The 23,029-nt window shown below is 43.9% G+C and overlaps 1 protein-coding gene across 2 annotated transcripts in view; it reads left to right on the top strand.

Annotated features, from left to right (window-relative positions):
- WWC2 (WW and C2 domain containing 2) overlaps positions 1–23,029 on the top strand; it is a 213,537-nt gene that overhangs the window by 174,455 nt on the left and 16,053 nt on the right. For both annotated transcript variants that reach the window (XM_073643338.1, XM_073643348.1), the window contains exons 15-19: positions 2,168–2,360; positions 11,550–11,702; positions 13,688–13,806; positions 16,428–16,614; positions 19,533–19,697. In XM_073643338.1, coding sequence (XP_073499439.1) covers positions 2,168–2,360; positions 11,550–11,702; positions 13,688–13,806; positions 16,428–16,614; positions 19,533–19,697 — 817 coding nt within the window. The remainder of the gene's footprint in view (positions 1–2,167; positions 2,361–11,549; positions 11,703–13,687; positions 13,807–16,427; positions 16,615–19,532; positions 19,698–23,029) is intronic.

Below are 23,029 nucleotides of genomic sequence, written 5' to 3'. Positions count from 1 at the left end.
CAGATGTTTTAAATTTTTACTTTTTTTTATGTTTGTTGTGTATATACAGGGGTTAATGGGTAATGTATAATAATTTCTAGAAATATCCATTAGAGATTTCAAGACCTCCTTGCTTACAGTACACTTGGCTATGCACTCCATACAACTTGATGAGTAATATACTGGGGTCCTCAATCGATGAGGGTCTCAGCTCCTCATCTTTTCTTTTGATATGTTATAAATAGTAAAAGTTAGAGATCTGTAAGTATCTATCCATGCCCACGCATACTGTATACATACTTTCCATGTTTGTGTGTATGGGTAGATACTTACAGATCTCTATCTATACACGCCTACATACATTCCTGCATGAACTGTGTTACGAAACTTTGTAATTTAAATTAAAATACTATGGGTAAAACTTTTATATTTTAGTATAGAAGTGTAGGTGTCACAAACATGTGCAATATGGCCAACAGGCTTTTCTGTCTCCTTAAACAGTCCAAGAGCGCGTTTCAAACATATAGGTTTGTTTTTTCTGCCAGAACTGACCAGGAGTGCAATAGAGAGGAAGCTAGGCAAGGTACCTACCTGTTAGCAGAGCAATAATTGAGGGGGTATTTATAATCCCTGATTGACAGCTGTCCATGTATACTTTGTGCATACACAGATAGCTGTCAATCACTGATTAGGACCACCCCCTTGACTACTAAGCCCAGAATGACCAAAGCTTTTTATTTTAAATCGTTTAAATCTTCTGAATATTTGCCCACAAAACTACATATCAATTTCCTCAGCTCTTCCTGTTCTCCATAATGTCTGCTGATTGGACATTTTCAATATGACAAGTTCTCTTTAATGCTTTTGTTTGCAGTAATGCATGTGCATTAGGAGGTTTGGCAGTACTGGGATATTTACGCATGTGAAAAATCTATTGTAGGCTTAAAGAAGTATTTTCAAGTTATTAAATTGCTTTAGTTACCATAAAAATAAGCATGATTGCAATTGACATGCTTTTTCTATTTGCTATCATTCAAATGCAATGAGAGCTTTTATCTTTCATAGTGTACAGCTGGTTTTCATGGAGTATGGCCACTAGTACCTGCTCTTACCCGGACTGTGTGCAGTTGCCTGCTCACCTCCCTCCTCCTTCTTAGCTCTTACCTAGTTTTATAAAGCTTGCCAAATCACTAGCCACCAGCAGCGCCTGCTTTCAGAGAAGTTCTCCTAATAAGGGCTCTCGCGGTCTTGAGCTGTGCACTTATTGAAATTCCTTGTTATTTTCTATTAGAGAATACAGTGATAGCAGTGTAGACTCAGAACAAACCACTGGCAGCTAAATGTGTTACAGCAGAACTTGTTGGTTCTACTCTGCTGCTGTCACTCAAGGAGGAGATCCCACCCCACCTGAAACCAGGAAGTGAAGAGACTGTAAGGCTATGTTCACATGCCCAGTAATCATCCGTTATAACTGATCCACCAGCAATCCATTGACAAAAAAGTTGTGCAGACACAACTTTTTTGTCCACCTGAAAAAACAGATTTCAACTGAATCCTTTTTTTTTTTTTTTTTTTTTTTTTTTTTTTTTTTAACATTGAAGTCTATGGAAAACGGCTCTGTTAAATAGCTATCTGTTTTTCTCCCATCTAAAATGGATCCATTTTTTTGCTCACTTGAGGTGGCAAAATAAATATTTAACATGTACTACTGGACATGTGAACTTTCAAGTAATCATCTATTTGAAACTTATGCATTAAGCAAAAAGCTGATCTTTTTAAATGGCAGAAAAACGAATGGCTATTTAATGGATCTTTTTTCCATAGACTTCAATGTTAAAAAAAAAAAAAAAAAAAAAAAAAAGAAAAACACAGATCCAGTTGAAATCCATTTTTTCAGGCAGACAAAAAAAAGTTGTGTCTACACAATTTTTTTTGTCAATGGTTTTGCTGCTGGATCCATTCGAACTGATGATTACTGGACATGTCAACTTAGTCTAAAGAGACTGCATAGCTCTGAGCTGCTCAAGAGGCAACTTGAGAATACTCCTGAAAATTAGTCTGCAGCCATGGGAAACCTCATCACTATGGATGATTTGCCAATACAGTAGCTGTTGTTGATGGTACATTGTAATAGAAATAGGGAGATTGTCGCTGAAGTCCTTTTTTTTTTTTTCTCCCTTCCATACAGGTATATCCGCATTGCTATTCTCCCATCTTCAAATGACATCAGCTGCCTCTTTAGGACCAAAGTGCACCCGGCCACCGAATCTATACTGTTTAACGAGCTGTTCAGAGTGTCCGTTTCACAAAGCATTCTGCAGCAGAAGACTCTGAAAGTGGATGTCTGCTCGGCTGGAAGAAGCCATCAGGAGGAATGCTTGGTATATGACTTGTATATCTGCTTGCATTGCTTGGCCTCGTAGTGTTTTCTTTCAATCACCAAGAGCCCATGACATGTATTACTACTCGAGTGGATTTCTGTTTATGTATCTGTAGCTTTCAGCGACTATCAGCATGTCACTGCCTGAGGGTAAATATTGGAGACTTGGCGAAAGCAAACTCTTTAATCAAGTATCATTTAACGGAGCAAACAAAAATTCATTGAACTGCGTGGCAGCGTTTCTTAATCAGGAGAGTGTTCATTCCAATATACAATGAAATCAGCGCTTATAGAAATTGTCATTCATTCCATGCTGCTCATTGACAAGAATGGAAATGACTGCTGGGCTGCACTGAATAAATCTAAATGTACTTGGGGAACATTTAGGAACATTGCCGACATATTGTCAGTGCCGCTTTGTAATTATATAACAGTGTTTAACTTGTAGCACAATAATTTCAGCTCTAGTTAGAAAATATACAAAATATCAGTTTTGGAATTAGCAGAAGTGTCCCATAGCATGGTGGTGCCTTTGTGATCACTGTGTTGGCAACACTCTACTTACCACTTCTTTATACCAACTTTACTTTTTTCACTTCTGGTCCCTTTTCATCTTCTACATAGAGTTAATAACACCACTTTGTAAGTAACACTTCCTATTTATGGAGGAAAACATGTAGCCCAAACAGGAGGTTCAGCAGATGTCAGTTTTAAAGCGCACCTGTCAGCAGGATTTTGCTAAGTTAAATACAGGCAGTGTCATGTTGGCGCTGTTGCACTAATTAAAGTGATACCTGCGGTGAATAAATCAGTTTTGTGTTTTTTGTGCTATCTTTCTTTGAAGTTTTCATTTAATTATATGCTGGTGCTTCAGGGCGGCCCTGTGGGCTGGTCTTTTCTTTGTGCTCAAGGCTAGAGACCTGCCCATACGACTGCCCCGAAGCATGAGCATATCATTAAATGAAAACTTCAAAGAAAGATAACCCAAGAACCACAAAACGGATTTACTCTGTCGCCTCATTGGGGGACACAGGACCATGGGTGTTATGCTGCTGTCCACTAGGAGGCGACACTATGCATAATCTGAAAAAGATTAACCGTGGCTCCTCCTCTGCAGTATACACCCCTGGACGGCATCGGCCTTCTCCAGTTTTTGCTTAGTGTCGCATAGGAGGCACACCTAAAACTTTTACTCCGTTTTTCACCGACGGGATTACAGATGAAGAAAAATGGGTCTACTGCGAGACTCCCGGCATGGCTCCTTCCTCGGCCCCTTATTATGGGGTGCACGGTTGAAGTTGAGATAGCTATTCCCCATGTCGCTCCTTCCCCAGCCCCTCGGGTGCTGGTTCAAAGTTGAGATCCCCCTCATTCCCCAATTCCTTTTGGTTTCTGGGTTGAGGTCGAGGCGAGGATATAGCCCCCTGACGGTGACAACAGCACCTCCCTAATCCCCCCCTGGGGGTATTAGGTTGAAACGCCTCAGGTAGGGCCTGTACAGGCAGCAGCTCCCAGCAGCCAGCACACTACGGCTGAATCCAGGGACCCCAGCCCTGCTGCGGGCTCCTGTCGGGACTGGGGGGGAGCGCAGGCAGAACACAACAGAGGCACAGGCCTCCCTGCGCCCTGTTTCTGCGGCAGCACCAGCTCTACGGTGCCTCAGGGGGACTCTTCACAGGGCACCCCCTTCCGCTTATACCCCACCGCTATCCTGCCTTTAAATCCGGGGGGTGGGGGGGTTCCGGTTCAGATCCTCCCCCCTCCCGGACTTCCGCTCCGGCCTGCAGTCCCTTTGGGCAGCAGGCATCTAATTTAAGCTTCGGCTAGGCCACCTCCTTTCCCCGGCCCGCCCCCCGGATGACAATACAGTGTCATAGATGGGGCGGATCGAGACTGAAAGGGCGCAATTTAACACCGTTCTGCCGCCCTTTTCAGCTCTCCGCCCCCCTTCTTTCTTAACTTTACTCCAGCAGCCATTATCTGCTGCAGGATAAGGGAAGACCAGCCAATCTCCGGGGGGCACAGGACCCTGGATCTTCGACTCTGGACCTAGGGGCACACCAGTGGGATAAGATCACAGCTGGAGTTCTTCCTCGGCTGTAAGTCCAGGCTCCTCTGCATAGCCACCCACCCCTGTAGGGCCCTCTTCATAGCCACCCCAGTGCACTATGCCGGGCTCAAGGTCCAAGAGAACCAGGCAGGACTGCTATTATGCACTCTGTACAGCCTGCAGCAATACTCTCCCAAGTGGCAACACGTACCCGCACTGCCAGGACTGCATCCAGACTACTGTGCCAGAGCCCCAATGCCACGCCGGAATGGGTCACTCAGATGTTGCAATCTATGACGCAGTCTATAGATAACCTAACCTCCACATTGCTTCAGGCTTTGCAGAGTCATGCCTTGGCTATGAACGCTACCCTGCAAAGGGAAGGCTCGACTCAGGGACATGACGACCCGGGCACATCCACGTCTAGCTCAGGACGCAAGCGGACCCACAGGTCACGTTCATCTGCGTCATCCCATAGCACACGGTCATCCCCTTCTAGGGAGAGACACCGTAGTTCCAGATCATCTAGACCGTCCCCTACCAGGGACAGACAATGCAGTTCTCCGCAGCGATTCCCGAACAAAGAAGGCCTCCACCCTGGTTCTCCCAGTAGGAGACGCCTTAGCGATACACAGGATTCGGAAGGCATCTGTGATTCCGACTCAGACAAGGAAACTGAAGGGTCTCTGATCCCAATTTCCCCTAGCAATACAGTGCTAGTTGAGGACGTAATCTCGTCCATCCATCGGGTGCTGGACATTTCTGATTCGCCCCCGGAGGCACCACAAAACAAGATTTCCTTTGAAGGACTTCTGAAGCCGCTTAAGGTCTTCTTTGACCACCCAGAGTTTAAGTCGATCCTTAAAAAACAGTTCTCACAGCCTGAGAAGAAGTTTACCAATCGCAAATATCTGGAGGCGCGGTACCCCTTCCCACAGGAGACCACCAAGGAATGGACAGATCCACCCGAAGTGCATCCCCCCGTCTCTAGGCTAGCAGCACAGTCACTCCTTTCACTGCTAGATAGCTCAACCCTCAGGGACACAGCAGACCGGCAGGTAGAGCGCATGGCTCGTTCAATTTTCGAGGCCGCAGGTGCCTCCCTGGCTCCCGCGTTCGCTTCAGTTTGGGCTGCCGAGGCCATCCTGGCTTGGGCCCAAAATTTACAAGCTGGCCTCCAAGTATCTGCTCCTGAGCTGTCGGACCAAGCAGTTCAAATAGCAGTTGTAACAGATTACATGCTTAATGCAGCTCTGGATTCTGCAAGGGCTGCAGCGGAGATAGCATCAAATGCCATCACGATTCGGCGTATCCTCTGGCTGCGGGAATGGAAAGCAGACGCAACCTCAAAAGTCCCTCACGCACCTCCCGTACCTCAGTGGTCGACTTTTTGGTGAACAGTTGGACACGATGATGTCCAACGCCACCGGGGGTAAGAGTACCTCTCTCCCCCAACTGAAACCCAAACGCACTTACAAGAAGCGTAACTAAACTCGATTCCGATACTTTCGGAACTCTTCGGGCTGGTCCGTCTCGCGGCCAGCTCAAAATAGCAACCTCTCCCTACGCAGGGACAACTCGCGGTCGACGCAAAAGTTGGACAAGACCTGGCAGTCAAAAGCAGGCCAGTCAAAGTTCAAAGGAGGAAAATCTCAGACTTCCTCCTCATCATGACTCACGGACTCCGGAAGACACCCCACCTGTAGGCGGCCGACTTTTGCTCTTTCATCAAGTCTGGCTGCCCATTACAGAAGACAGGTGGGTCAGGGAACTAGTGTCTTCGGGATACAAGATAGAGTTCACTTCCAACCCACCAAACAGACTCTTTCTTTCTGTTCCCCCAAAACCGCCAGCCAAGGCTTGTGCCTTCCGCCAAGCGGTCTTCTCGCTTCTTCAAGCAGCAGTCATAGTACCGGTCCCCGCGGCCGAGCGCTTCCGAGGGTTCTACTCCAATTTATTCGTAGTCCCCAAGAAAGGAGGCGGCGTACGGCCCATACTGAACCTAATACAGCTCAACAAATATGTACGGGTACGTCATTTCCGCATGGAGTCCCTTTGGTCCATCATTGCATCCATGGAAAAGGGAGAATTTATCGCCTCCATAGACATACAAGACGCATACCTGCATATACAAATTGCACCCGCCCATCAGAGATTTCTCAGGTTCGCAATCGACCAGGACCACTAGCAGTTCTTGGCTCTCCCGCTCGGACTCGCCATGGCTCCCAGAGTGTTTACCAAAGTCATTGGAGCCACCATGGACGTCCTGCACTCCAGAGGCATAGTAGTCGTTCCATACCTGGACGATCTCCTTATCAAGGCTCCCACCTTCAAGGACTGCGAGCTCAGCGTCTCAATCACAATCGACACTCTGAGTCGCCTAGGTTGGTTAGTCAACCTACAAAAGTCATCACCAACCCCGAGTCAGTCTCTGACCTTCCTGGGAATGCTATTCAACACCTTCAGGGGTCTAGTGCTCCTTCCCAAGGACAAGGCACTGCCTCTCCATCTCTCTGGTTTACCATGAGTCCTCGGCAGGATGGTGGTGGCAATAGAAGCGGTCCCATTTGCCCAGCTTCACCTCAGGCCTCTCCAACTAGCCATCCTCAAGTCATGGGACAGGAACCCTTTTTCTCTCGACAGGGAGTTCCAGCTGACGTCGTCAACCATGAGGTCCCTGCACTGGTGGCTCAAGTCAACCTCACTAACAAAGGGGAAATCCTTTCTCACGGGTCAATGGAAGGTTCTGACCACCGACGCGAGCCTGACTAGTTGGGATGCGGTGCAACTACACCACAGAGCACAGGGCAAGTGGTTCCCAGCGGAAGCGACTATGCCCATCAACATCTTGGAAATTCGTGCCATCCTCCTGGCATTGAGAGCCTTCCATCGCTTACTAGCAGCCTCTCACATCAGAGTACAGTCGGACAATGCCACGGCTGTGGCATATGTGAATCACCAAGGGGGGACCCGCAGTGCCCAGGCGATGCGAGAAGTGACACACATTCTCCACTGGGCGGAAGACACAGGTTCGGTCCACATTCCCGGGTGTGGACAACTGGGAAGCAGACTCCCTCAGCCGGCAAGGAATGGACTCTGGAGAGTGGTCTCTCCATCCCGAAGTTTTTCGACAGATCTGCCATCGCTGGGGGACTCCGGACGTGGACCTAATGGCATCCCACTTCAATGCCAAGGTCTCCAACTTCATGGCCAGAACTCACGACCCGCGGGCGCTAAGAGCGGACGCCCTGGTTCAGGACTGGACCCAGTTCCAGCTCCTGTACATTTTTCCACCTCTCCCGCTGATATCCAGAGTGGTGAGGAAGATCAAGCAAGAGGGAGTTCCAACCATCCTAATCGCACCGGACTGGCCCAGACGTACATGGTACGCCGACATCGTACAGCTCACAGCAGACGTCCCCTGGCGTCTCCCCGACCGCCCGGATCTTCTGTCACATTGCCCGTTCTACCACCAGAACTCACGGGCCCTCAATTTGACGGCGTGGCCATTGAGACCTGGGTTCTAACCCAGTCAGGGTTCTCGCCGGATGTCATTGGAACCATGATCGGGGCACGGAAGCCAACCTCTGCTAAGATTTATTACCGTACCTGGAAAGCCTTCTTTACCTTGTGCGAATCTCGTGGCCAGACCCCATTCCCTTATTCCCTCCCCAGGGTACTTGGGTTTCTCCAATCGGGTCTGGAGGTCAGACTGTCCCTGGCCTCCCTTAAGAGCCAGGTGTCAGCTCTCTGTGTTTTTTCAGAGGTGCATTGCTAACAAGCCGCAAGTAAGGACATTTCTTCAGGGGGTTTCCAGATTGGTTCCCCCCTACAGACGACCACTAGAAATGTGGGACCTCAACTTGCTGCTGACAGCATTGCAGGAAACACCCTTTGAACCCCTTAGGGAAGTCCCACTCCGCCTTCTATCCCAGAAAGTGGTTTTCCTGGTGGCAATCACCTCGCTATGCAGGGTGTCTGAACTGACAGCACTCTCCTGCAGATGGCCCTTCCTGGCTTTTTACCAGGGCAAGGTAGTTCTCCGTACGGTCCCATCCTTCCTTCCGAAGGTTGTGTCCAACTTCCACCTCAATGAGGAAATTTCACTGCCATCCCTCTGTCCGGTCCCGGTTCATAGAGTATAGAAGGCTCTGCATACACTTGACCTTGTCAGGGCATTGCGTATCTAGGTGTCTAGGACTGTGGCCTTCCGGAAGTCTGATTCTCTTTTCCTTCTTCTGGAAGGCGGCCGCAAGGGTCTGCCAGCTTCCAAAACTACCCTTGCCAGGCGGGTCAAATCCACCATACAAGAGGCCTACCGCCTCAAAAATTCTCCTCTTCCAGCAGGTGTTACGGCACACTCTACACGTGCGGTAGGGGCCTCCTGGACCATTAGGCACCAGGCTTCGGCACAACAAGTGTGTAAGGCAGCCACCTGGACTAGCCTACACACGTTTACCAAACACTACAGGGTTCATACCCAGTCCTCAGCAGACGCGAGCCTGGGTAGATGTGTTCTGCAGGCAGCGGTACCCCAATTGTAGGGGTCCGTCTACACAATATTCGTCCATTGCTTCCCACCCAGGGACTGCTTTGGGACGTCCCATGGTCCTGTGTCCCCCAATGAGGCGACAGAGTAAAGGAGATTTTTGTGTACTCACCGTAAAATCTCTTTCTCTTAGCCTCTAATTGGGGGACACAGTTCCCACCCTGTCGCCCTTTCCGGGCCGTTATTATGTTGAGTTCTCATATTGTTTTTTTGAGCTCGTACATAGTTGCCTTCTTATAGGCATGGTATGTTATCCATGTTACGTTCCTCCTATTGCTTTTACACAAAACTGGAGAAGGCTGATGCCGTCCAGGGGTGTATACTGCCGAGGAGAAGCCACGGTTAAATTTTTTCAGATTATGCATAGTGTCGCCTCCTAGTGGACAGCAGCATAACACCCATGGTCCTGTGTCCCCCAATTAGAGGCTAAGAGAAAGAGATTTTACGGTGAGTACACAAAAATCTCATTATTAGTTTACTTAGCACAATCCTGCTGACAGGTTCTCTTTAAGTTTCTCAACCAGGTTTTTATTTCTTTATCTGACAGCGGCAAGATGTAGGGGCAAAGACCATGATACCCACAATGTTCACTTACTGGGCTGCTTGCTGTAGTTTTGATAAAACATTGCTTTATCTGCTGCCGCTCTGATAGTTCTCTCAATGAGAAGCTCCTGCTAATTAGTCCTCCATATTCATGAGCTCTAGCTATCCCAGCTCCCAACCACTGATTGGCACTTTTCAACCCGTGTACAGTATAGAGAGAACACAGTCATTCATTGTTGAACGCATGGTTAGACAGCGCTTATCAAAGAGAGGACTAGTAGAGTTAGACGATACATGACGATAGATTCCCATCAGAAAATGACCTATTATTGAAATCAGGTTTTTGTTTTAAATGTATTATTTTTTAATTTTGTTAGTTTTTTTTTTTTTTTTTTTTTTAACATATCACAATCTGAATTAAAAATTTAAATCTTTCAACTTTCACACTGACCACTTGGGCTTCTTTAGACCCCATCTTCCTATTGTTTCAGAAAACAACACATGTACGTTAGCTACAGTGGCAGTTCCTGACCAATCTCCTCTGAAGCTTCTAATGCGTGGGTGTAAGGGTCATTGTGACGGGGGGGGGGGGGGAGCTGTGTAATCATAGGATCCTGTGTTATCAGCTTTATACATAGGATCTACCTGTCATTGTAATCCTGCATCTGATGAAGAGCTTTGCTGCAAACTCTTCTAAAAAGACAGGAAGTATCAGTCTAAAAATATATTCAAATTACAAGATTACATTTTTTTTTCTTTTTAATAAAGTTTGTAACTTGAAAGGAAAAAACAAACATTGCCAAAATTTTACAATAGGTCACTTTCTAGTGACTGTTTTCCTTTAATGCAGTTAAGGTTCTGTGGAAAACTATGCAGACAGTTAGTTTCTGCCAGGGCCCAAATAATGAGCACGTTCTTCACCATTAAATAATCATGCCTGCATAACACTAGGAACAATATATGGCACCAACATATTCCAGTGAGCTCCGTAATCAGCATATATAATAAACAATACACAGACAGCGCAAATTCGTGCATTTACCCTAAATCGAAATGACCTTCGTGAGAAAAATACTCGCCAAATGGAATACATGATCATGACTGCTAACAAAACCCTCCACTGGCTGCCACTCTCTTCACAGACTGTGGGTGGCCATACACGGCATAAATCTCTTCTGACAGAGCACTGCAATATCATGATCACGGCTGGCCATCTTGTGCCACTCAGCTCTATATTATGTTAAGCTTAGAGAAGCGGTTAGCAAGGACACACATGCTCCATAACTGAGCACTTCAGGCATCCCTTTCCTCTGGGAACAGCTGTTTGGCGGGTATGCCATTTGTTGCACCTCCACAGATCAGACATTGATAACCTAGGCCATCAATGTTAAAGTCCTGGACAACCCCTTTAAAGCCTATCATAGCGATACATTTTACATACTTAATCATTTTGTCTATTGCATCAAAAATGATCTTAAACAGAATTGTTGGGATTGCTAGTGATTATTACACTTATTGACATCCTTAATCTAGCCTAAATATTCTGATATTACGTTTGGAAACCTTATCTCATTGGGAATAAAGTTCACAGACTGTTTTCTGAGTGGAAGGGATATCTGTAGAAAGCCCCATGTACTGCCTTAGACAATTGCATGCATGGACTGGCGCTGCTCAGTGGTCCTGCCAGTCAGTAGTTCTGCATCTTGATTTCCACAGGCGCTTGCTTCAAATCCAATGCAGTATAAGTTGTTGTTTTTTTCTCGTTTTGTTGCTAGTGGCATGTCTGTGGGGGGAGGGGAAATGAAAACAGAAATGATTCCTTTTGACCTGTGTAGAACGGAGGCCCAGCGACTCTCAGGGTAGTGTTGGCCAAACATCTGAAACATCAAAAAAAAAAAAAAAAAGTATATATATATATATATATATATATATATATATATATATATATATATATATATATATCTATATCTATCTATAATATATATATATATCTATTAAACAAAATGCTGAAAGAGGTTTTCATGTTTCCTTCTTTATCTGTGTTGCAGGCTGGTATCCAGATCAATCTGGCAGACCTGTCATTTACAAATGAAGTATATTCTCGGTGGCACATGTTGATGCCCTGCAGATCCATTCATCATCCAAAAGAGACTGCTGAAAAGTCTGTATTGGACAAGACACGACCTGCAGATCTGGATTTGGTAAGTTAATAAAGTTAGTGCTTTTTCAAGGTGCCTGATACTCTGTAGATAATAAAGGAATGTGGCCACAAATAATGTATTTTTAATGAATCGTACTTTGCATGGGAATTTTATGTACATACATCTCAGTATTAGAGATACTGTATAAATATGGCTAAAGAGTAAATAAACTTTGTTTTTCTATAATTAATGATCAGCCTTTGCAAAGTTATGAGTTTGTCATATTCTTCATTACCTAATGTGTATTTTCTCTCTCCCTAACACTACACTGCGGTGCTGTTTCAATGTCCAGTTCATGCTCCTTTAGAAGCTGCTTTCAACTGCTGCTCAGCAAGATCCTTACACTTTATTCAAACAATCTTTTTAGGGGACTTTCTCTCTCTGACACTCTGTGTGAGCAGCAGTTAAAAGTAACTTCTTAAAGCTCTTAAACTGGGCACAAATAAGGAAGCCAAATAAACTAATGAAGCGTTTTACAAAAATTCATTACATTGCAAAGACTGAGCAATAAATATATATATTTTTTTAAGTTACTCTTTCAATACTAATAATCCAGTCTGTTGGGAGTACCAAATTGCCAGAATATAGAAAATGTCAATCGAGAAATGAGCAGTGGTGAGTTTAGTGAGTGTTAGAATGTGAAATATTCCTTTTTTAGGTCGTCTGCCCTGCTCTGTCTTTTAGGTTTTATGAAGTATAACTTGATGGCGTAGCCTTGGAAAATTCTTGTAATGTGCAACACAATTTAACTGCTAATGCGCATACTGCAGATTTGAAGTGAGCCATCCCCTAATAAAATAACTCATTCAAAAATAGTCACAATTGACATAAAAAAATGCATATTATAGTTTAAAACAAAAAATCCAAACACTGGATTAGCAAGATTACGAAGTGACAAGGACCAAGTTTGTAAATATGGATGCCTTCTCCTTGAAACCATACAAGAACCATTCCAAATTCTTCTGCCATTAATTCCCCATGGAGGATATGATGGCATCTCATTTTTACCAAGGCGCAATAGTGCAGTCAATAATTTGGGTATTTTACATTACAGCAAATTATGTTTAGTAAAAAAAAAAATGGTCCAGTGATAAATCTCAAAATGCTATTATTATGCCTTTACGAGATTAAAAAAAAAAACTATAAGATACTCCTTGATTTGGTTCTTGATGGCTGCAGCAAAACTCCATATCAAACTCCCTTAAAGAGGTTGTCCACTACTTTTACATTGATGGCCTATCCTTAGAATAGATAATCATTGTCTGATCGGCTGGGGTCCGGCACCCCCACCCATCAGCTGATATCTGTGTTGGCCAGAAGTACTCACTTGCCAAGCTGCTCTGTCTACTTGTAGTGGCCTGGGCTTGGTACTGGACATCCGCCTGCCTCCTATTCCAATCAATAGGAGGCGGATGTGCAGTACCCTGTGGAGGGCACTACAAGTAGATGGAGCAGCTTGGCAAGTGAGTACTTCCGGACGACACAGATATCAGCTGATCAGCGGGGGTGCAGAGTTTCGGACCCGGGCCGATCAGACAATGATTACATATCCTAAGGATAGGCCATCAATGTAAAAGTAGTGTACAACCTCTTTAACCATTACCTCTGTTCTATGCCTTGCACATCTACGATGCATGGAATATCTATATTAAAAAAAAAAAAAAAAGTTAGTTACCAAAATCACTTTGTACCTTTTTTTTTATCCACACTTAAAGATGAGAGCAATTGACTCCTGTCAGTGCACATCTGCCTTTGAAGCACGAGTGTAGCCCGGCATCTGAAATTTGACTGGTTTTATTTGAGGTTGTATAATAATTTATTCTGCCGCAGTGGCTGATGCCAGATGACAGAAGTCAAACAGAATTTCAATTAAAGATTATGGAGCTGTAGTTAAAATTGCTCTTTTTCTTTTTTTTTTTTTTTATTCCTGTCTGCTTTTCCTTTCATGATCAACCGCTGACTGCTTTCACTCGATTTTCTGCCAGGATGCAGTGTCAGCATTGCTAGAGAGGACATCTGCTGAGCTGCAAGCGGTGGAACAAGAATTAGCCCAGGAAGAAGCCAGTGATGGTGATCAGGAGCAGATGTGTCCTGCAGAGGAATGGTAATCCGTTAGTTCTTAGCCCCAAATCCTAGGGGAACTGCACGATCTGTACTGTTTGTTTTTCTTTTACCTGTACTACCCTATATTCTAAAGATTGCATGTAGCAGAGTGGAGTTTTTATATGGCGGTGTTCTCTGTGGTTTTATATTCTTGTGACAGAAAAGAAGACCATTTTCTGCTTAATAGGCAGCTGTGGAGCAGATTCTGTCTCATTCTACTTTTATGAGGGAGATGTTTCTGCATCCTCTTAGTTATTCTCGCCCAGAGCTGCCTCAAGGTGTACGTGTGACCTTGGCTGATGGTCATAATGGGCCCCTCGTTCTATGCTATGATAGTTTACACTGGGGGTACACTTTAAGGTAACTCTAACATCTATACTTTTACAGTTCACATTCCTAGCTGAAGTGGAAATATTTGGCTACGACATAACAGTGGTTCAGTACTTCGAAATAACAATGTTGGGTGTGAAAAATGTGCCCATAACTTCTTAGAAATCTGAGACAGGCCAGCAAGGAAGTACACCACGGCAATTTTTAGTGGAGGTAGCTTTGCAAGAGGTGGACAGTAACCAAAAACTATTATAAGCCTATGGCAATTTTTTTTCAGTCTTTCGATTGCACATTTAGGGTCCAATTCATTATTGCATTTGCCTCTTTTTTAGCCCATTTCTCATTTGTGCCCTTTACTTCTCTTTAATTTACAATTTTTTTCAGACGATTCATCAATTGCAACTTTTTAAAAAGGCACAATTTTTGCACAACTGTACTCCAGTCCCTTCCTGGAGTGATTTTATTTTGTATGTATAGCTGAAATTTTTGCTAGAATTTTGTCATTTTAATGGCACATGTGAACTTTTTGCACTAAAAAGTTTACTTCTTTTTTTTTTTGTAACCCCTTTCTGAGCTGGAACGTATTAGTACGCCCCACGTCAGATCCCCCTGTTTAGCGTGGGCTCTGGCACTGAGCCCGCACTTTTCCGGGCACATGCCAGCTGATCTGTACATCTGACATGTGCCCACAACAGCTGTGGTTGGAATCCTGATCCACCCGTGGTTAACTAGTTAAATGCCGCTGTCAATCTCTGACAACGGCATTTAACTCGTACTTCCGGGAAGCGCGTCATTGGCCCCGCCCATCGGCAACCCTGTCACATGATCGCTGGTCACCGATGGGAGGAGACCCCTGTAGTTGTCATTGCCAGATTGCTATGAGCGCCACCCAGTGGTCGGCGCTCATAGCAAGTGAGCTATTTCGCTACACACAGGCCAGCAGATCGCCTGTGTGTAGCAGAGGGGGTCACACAACTGCAGCTTCTAGTCTTCTTTGGAGACTATTGAAGCAAGCTAAAAGTGTAAAAAAAAAAAAATGTTTTAAAAAATATATTGAAGTTTAAACCACCACCCTTCCGCACCATTCAAAATAAATCAGTAAAAAACAAACCAAAAAAAACCACACATATTTGGTATCGACCGGGTTCAGAATCGCTCGATCTATCAATATAAAAAAAGAATTAATCCGATCGGTAAACTGCGTAATGAGAAAAAAAATTCTAAACGGCAGAACTACGTTTTTTTGGTAGCCGCAACATTGCAATAAAGGGTGATCAAAACATCGTATCTGCCCCAAAATGGTATCAATAAAAACATCAGCTTGGCATGCTAAAAATAAGCCCTCACCCGGCCCCAGATCACGAAAAATGTAGACGCTACAGGTCTCGGAAAATGGCGCTATTTTTTTTTTAAGCAAACTTTGGATTTTTGTTTTCACCACTTAAATAAAAAAGAACCTATACATGTTTGGTATCCACAAACTTGTAATGACCTGGAGAATAGTAATAGCAGGTCAGTTTTAGCTTTCTGTGAACGTGGTAAAAAATAAATAAATGTGGAATTGCATTTTTTTTTTGCAATTTCACCGCACTTGGAATATTTTTCCTGCTTTCCAGTACTCAATATGGTAAAACCAGTGATGTCGTTCAAAAGTATAACTTATCCCACAAAAAATAAGCCCTCACACAGCCATATTGACCGAAAAATAAAAAAAGTTATGGCTCTGGGAAGAAGGGGAGCAAAACACGGAAAATACTTCGGTCCTGAAGGAGTTAAGGACCCTTTTTTACTTTGTGCATAATTCATGAAACCTGAGCGCCATTTTGAAGAATTTGGCTCAAATGTCAACGAATACCACAAGAACAAAAAGTGGCTGAAAAAAACTCAATGACAAATAAGGCCCTTAATTCACTGATTCATTATTACAAAGGCATCTGTAAGAAGCCTCACCAGACCTGACCCTGACTTGTTCACCATATTTTTTATTAATTTTACATAAATTTTTATTAATTTTACAATTAATCTAGATGGTGCACTTAACTACCTTCCCCCCAATAAGGAATGTTTTGGTCCCAGTCTGTACCACTTTCACAGTTTAACAAATTAGTGAACCGGAAGTACAATGAAGGCTCAAAGTTAGATGAGAGAATATTGCACTAATGCTGTAGAACATGAAAGTATTGTCCATTATATCTCACCTATGTAACTTTTCTTTATGACTAATTTGTGTTAGATCATGAATGCTGACATTGCATCATGTAGTTCTCAACCTCTTCATACTATTGTGTATAGGATAGAAATACCAACGGAGGAGTCATTTGATGCCCTTGATGAACATTGCACCACAGATCTTCTGGATGACTATTATTCCCCGTCACTCAGTGGTAACCCAGAGGAGGCACATGGTGAACCCTATGAGGAAACACACAGATGGGATCCTACCTCCACCGCTTCACCTGCTGCTGAGCTTCCAACCCTGGTAAATATTGTCAAGTTGTACTATAGTTCAATGTGGATCGTGACGAAGTCACTACAGCGGCCACATACCTTGGGGTACAGTTATTCAAATTGCTTCTTCAGAGAGGAAGAGGACTAGAACTCTAGTGCCACCTATTGGAAGCAGCAATGCTAAAAGTCAATATTGACCCTTTAACAAGCCTTGCCATATGACTTAGGATTAAAGCCAACGCCAAACCAAAATCTCAATTTGCAGACACGGTGTTTCGGGGTATTGCCCCTCGTCAGTTCAAAGTATGAGACCTGATTTGGCTAGGTGAGAGGCTGAAGACTGGGATCTCAATCTGACTTGCTAGGCCTGTCTTGTCACTCTCCATAAGGTGAAACTTTACTGTGGCGACACACCTTCTAATCTTAAATAGCCAGATGTCTAGATTTGTTAAGCCAAGAGAAATACACTATTGTCTTTGTGTTGACTTTTGAATGTATGTTTCTTTGGCTGGTCAAGGAGGACAGTGACTCATGGTGGAACAATGATGTTTGTTACTATGCTAATTGCATATTGTACTAATACAGGTAGTTGTTGATTTAAAAGAGCCCCCCCTGCTATACCAACTATGTAAATTGATTAAAGGCTCAATGAGACATGAGCCCTCACCTTCCCTCCTTGACCTGTGGATGTGTGCTTGAAAGGACAATTGTGTACTATTTAAGGGATATATGCCTCTGTAGCATACAGACTTTACAGAGAGAATAAGACAGACTCTTCAGGACAGCAGATTGGTAGCATGGCTCCATCTAGAGAGACACAGATTTGAATTCTACAGGATTCCAGTCTAAGGGTACACGGCCCTGACTGGAAGGATACAGATTTAGTCCAGTGACCATCAGAGAACCCATGGATACATTTGGGGAAACCAGGTTGGGACTATGAGGTCACCTGGCCCCATGGATATGTTGTTTGGGGTTGCCAGGTGGGACCCTCAGGTTGCCTGGAACCCATGGAGTTGTTCGGAGAAGCCAGGATGGGACTCTCGGGTCTCCTGACCTTGTACCTCGATGAACTGTCAGCTTCCTAAGCTTGCCGCTACCTCCTCTCTGTGGGGGGCCGCCAAAAGCGGGGGGCCACTGGTTGAGGCAGTTGGCCCTTGAAGTCCCAAAGTCGCAGTTGCTCTATTCCTGGCGGGCCAGCGAAAGGGTGAGACTGTCATTTTGCACCATCTTGGGTATTTGCTGGGACTGTTCTATATGTTTATTTTCTGATGGTGGTTCAATAGAATATTGCCACACTGTTTTACCCTCACCCTGTGTTGTCTGAGTAGTATTATGCCCACGGAAGACACATTGTCTTCAGTTACCCCGTAGATCCCAGTCTTGAACCTCTCACCTAGCCAAATCAGATCTCATGCTTTGCACTGACGAGGGGCAATAAGCTGAAATATTGTGTCTGCAAATTGAGATTCTGGTTTGGCTTCTTATCCGAAGTAATGTGGCAAGGCTCGCTAAAAGGTGCATAGTGACTTAGGATTGCTACTTCCAGTAGGTGGCACTAGAGTTCTAGTCTTCTTCCTCTCTGAAGAGGCAATTTGCATATTTAATTTCCCAGAGGAGCATGCATGGCATACAAGTCTCCTCACTCTGACATGCCAGGCCTGGCTTGTCACTCTACAAGGACAAACTTTGCCCTTTAGATCTTAGGGAACATTCACACATTGTGTTTCTGCACCAAAAACCAGAATAGTGTCAGGAAAAACTGTTCACAATACTTGCATTTTTGTCTCTATTTTCTGTGTGTTCTTGCAGCTTTTTTTACTTGCGCCTTTCACTCATTTATTTTAAGTGCTGCGAAAACTGCTGAAGAATTGACGTGCGTCTTGGCAGAACCGCAGCAGAGCTCAGAATACATGTGGAAAGAAAATGCAGCATGTGCATGAGATTTAAGAAACCTTATTGATTATGCTAGTACCGTAAAACGCTGCTTATTTTACGCACTAGTATGCTGTATAAAATACGCAATAAAATATGCTGCTAAAACACCATGTGTGAACATACCCTTACAATTCATATGAACAAATAATGTGATGGCCTCACTGAGATTGAAAGGTGGTATCAGATTTTTTTGTCAGTAATGGTCATATCCGATGAAATGGTGTAATGTCATCAACTAAAGGGGTTCTTCACTCTTTTGATGTCAATGACCTAGCCTATAATTTATTTGAATAGGAGCTAAGCTGCAGTACCCGTCTGTGGCCACTAAACAGTGTGTGGAGCTGTGCTGTTCCTCTGCATACACTGTTTACATTTGTCCTCCACGGGACCGCCAAGCAGCCAATAGGTGGGGTTCTGGGTGTCAGACCCCCCAATCTGATATTAATCACCTTTCCTAAGGATAACTCTGCCATATCTAAGAAGTTGACATCAACCTTTAATTAAGGAATGAATTATATGAAATCCTAACCATTGGTTTATCATGCAAAGTATTGGAAGCCAAGTCCTAGCCAATATGTGTTCCAGCGTCTACCTGCTTTATTTAACAGCCTTGCCGCTTGATGTGAAATTCAGATACATTATACGATGCTTAAATAAATGATCAGGCATGTAAATATTAATCTGAAGGTCATGCGAGGTCTGCTGTGAAGTGAAGAAGTGCAGAGATGTTATTTCTCTCCAAGCTGAACATCCTCATGTTCCCTTAGGCAGATTTCAATCTAGAAATGAATGGCAGAAAGTTTTATAGTGTAGTGAGCCCTATTCTCTATGACACCAGCTGTGAGTTTGACACAGACTATCGGCTCTCTGTTTTCTTGCATTCTCCCCAGTTTACTTTTTACTTGCCACATGTTTTATTCATTTTTTTGTTCTCTTACTATTACTTGTTACAAATTGATGAATTTATTAAATGTTAAGATCTATTTTTTCTTTTCTGTGCTGGAATCAAAGGTTGACAAAGAAACAAATACAGAAGAAGCCATTCACGAAAATATGTCTGTCCGTCCCAAGGATAGGAGTAGCCTTGGATCAAGACAGCGGCCGTTTGTGCGAAACAGTGTGATCGTCCGGTCTCAAACATTCTCTCCAGGAGAGAAGAATCAGTACATATGTAGGGTAAGACGGAAATATCATTCAATTTAAGGACATGTAGTTGGAGTGGTTTTTAGCTTGTATACCTTCCTGCGGAACTAATGTAGCTAAACTTGGCCATACAGAAGTGCAATTCCGGACTTTAACCTGCTCTTTTTTGCTTTCTGGTACGTACTCTGTTCATGTATTCCCTTTCCTACGTAAACTAAATCCGAGTACTGGAGGCTTGGGGAGCATGGATTGAATTTGTATAAATATGACTAAATTTCAGATATTTGTTGCCAAACATAGGCTACAGATCTACAGATAATGTAATGCTGGTCAAGACACTGAATACTTGAGACTTAAAAGGGTTGTGTCTGGGACTATTAATGACCAATCCGTATGAGCCCAACCCCTCTACTGTTGACCTAATTTCTGCTCCAGCATCAGCCGGTAGTAACCAAAATAATAGGGTGGACCCCCTGGCTAGTGTCGAATACTGCAGTGTAAGGGAAAGGGAAATAAGCAGCAGAACTCGGCATGGAACACTAAATCATCAACATCTTTATTTTTATGTAGCGCCAACATATTCCGCAGCGCTTTACATACATGATCATCGCTGTCCCCATTGGGGCTCACAATCTACATTCCCTATCAGTATGGGTTTTTTTGGAGTGTGGGAGGAAACCGGAGAACCCGGAGGAAACCCACGCAGAGACGGGGAAAACATACAAACTCATTGCAGAGGTTGTTCTTCGTGGGATAACACTAAACAATTCACGGGGCTCCGATGGTTGCTTCATACATTGCTTATACCCGACTGTTGCCGAAGATAATTGATGATGGTTCTGGGTGACCCCCCCCAACAATTTCATATTAATGATGGTTTGTTAGTTAAAGGAGTTGGTACAGTACATTTATGTTGTATTTGTCCACGGTAATTAATATAAAAGCCCACGTTCTTATAATGAGGTGTCTTTTTAACTCGTTTTCTAAGCAACTGATTTTTCTAAAAGGCTTACAGGGCAATTAGTGATGGTTAAATGAAAGGCGTTGTCCATTTTAAACAATTTTAAACAATCATTACTGGACAATAGGCCGATTACAAGGTGCACGCTGCTTGAAAGTCACAGCTTTCAGCTGAAATTTGTTGGTAAACCAAGCAGTAAGTATCAAATTTATCCTGAACAAAGGAACACCCCACCTTCTCCATAATAATGTCATTATTAGGTTATTTAACTTTGTCTACCAGTTCCAAGCTATTTCATCTGTAGCCATGCATATATTATTTTCAGAACAAATGCCCTCTGCTCCCAAAAAATGGAATAATGTCTAAAATATTAAAAGGACCATAATAGCCCCATGGGCTGCTCTCCCAGAATTTGACCCCACAAAATGATTCCATTAATTCCTGGCACATGATCCGTTATGTCACTAGATACAGCTGTGCATCCTGTACATCCTATATCATAGCCTTGACCTAGGGAATCCTTAGATCAAATGTCCTCAGATAATCTCTGCCAAGAACAGGATCTTCTGTTTTATCATTTAGGCTTCTGAGAACATCATTCAGAAATCTGCATCTGCCCTTTTCTCCTGTAACTTGACCCCAGTGTCTTGCATTAAGCGTTGATTCTTAGCCAAAAACAGCATTACCTGTAGCAGTCCCCACCCTTAACTTCACATGTGTAGCATTATCTCCACATTCCTCCTCGGCACCGGTCCTGGATGTCACTGTCCATTTCATAAACTCTCCATACATTTTCACTCTTTGTAGAATTTCATATGTTTGCATTTCACAATAATATGTCCTTGCATAACAATCTAATATGTTAAAGTGGATATAATTTTATAATTCGGCATCAATGAGTATCCTGCTATTGACACCGCAACAATCTACCGTAATTATTACTACATATTACTCCATTTACGAAAAAGCCACTGGTGTGGTTTCACAGGATTAAAAAGACATGACTGCTTTCTTCCAGAAACAGCGCCACTTGTGTCCATGGGTTGTATCTGGTATTGCACCTCCACCTAACTTGTTGAATCTGAAAGGCTGGGACTATAGGATGGCATGTTGCGTAACTATTATAGAGCTGTGATTTTGCTGTTAAAACAAAAAAAAATGACCCGATCATTCATAGGTCGCAGTAGCATGTGACTTGCATTGAAATCTATAGCAAAATAATTGAATCATAACTTGACATTTTTGGTCAGTTGGTTAATGCACAGGTAACAACGTTTCTCTCAATTAGAATAGTTGGGTATTCTGTCCCCATGAAATACAGATTATATTAGTCTAATTTCTTATTGTTGGGATATGTTTAATTTTGTGTCACTTTATGAGATTCTATTTGAGATAAACTTTTGTGATTTTGGGTCTACTCAAGTATATAACTTTAACTACCCAAAAGGCAATGTGGTCTGTATAATAATGTATACATATATTTATTCATTTGTGCCAATATAACCCACTTTTAAAATCAGGATGAGGGGTGCCATGCATACCAGGATAGGGATGAGGGGTGCCATGCATACCAGGATAGGGATGAGGGGTGCCATGCATACCAGGACAGGGATGAGGGGTGCCATGCATACCAGGACAGGGATGAGGGGTGCCATGCATACCAGGACAGGGATGAGGGGTGCCATGCATACCAGGACAGGGATGAGGGATGCCATGCATACCAGGACAGGGATGAGGGGTGCCATGCATACCAGGATAGGGATGAGGGGTGCCATGCATACCAGGATAGGGATGAGGGGTGCCATGCATACCAGGATTGGGGGTGAGGGGTGCTATGCATACCAGGATGGGGATGAGGGGTGCCATGCATACCAGGATTGGGATGAGGTTTATAAATTATAGAGCACTCAGTGGACTCTCACCCGAATATACGTTTAGCATTCTCAATTATTATTATTATTATTATTAAATATTTATATAGCGCCATTAGGTTCCATGGCGCTTTACAAGTGTAGGGGCAGACAGAGACATGAACATGAAACATAAAACGAGGCGCACTGGTACAGTAGGGCAGGGGGTCCTGTCCACGAGGGCTCACAGTCTATAGGGGGTGGGTGGGGAGACAGGAGGAAGGGGAGAGGAGAGGGTGAGATGGTGTAGCGGATGGGTCTCAGTGTGGGCTGTAGGCCTGAAGGAAGAGGTGGGTCTTTAGGTTTTTCTTGAAGGTTCCCACAGTAGGGGAGTGTCGGATGTGATGGGGGAGAGAGTTCCAGAGTATGGCGGATGCACGAGAGAAGTCTTGTAGGCGGTTGTGGGAGGAGGAAATGAGAGGGGAGAAGAGGAGAAGTTCTTGAGAGGAGCGAAGATCGCGCGGGGGGACATATCTGGAAACCAGGTCGGAGAC

Source organism: Phyllobates terribilis, unplaced genomic scaffold (assembly GCF_046119375.1).
Source record: "Phyllobates terribilis strain yellow unplaced genomic scaffold, ASM4611937v1 Scaffold_1__5_contigs__length_1240528914, whole genome shotgun sequence".
Taxonomy (NCBI): domain Eukaryota; kingdom Metazoa; phylum Chordata; class Amphibia; order Anura; family Dendrobatidae; genus Phyllobates; species Phyllobates terribilis.
This window is presented reverse-complemented; position numbering and strand designations above follow the sequence as displayed.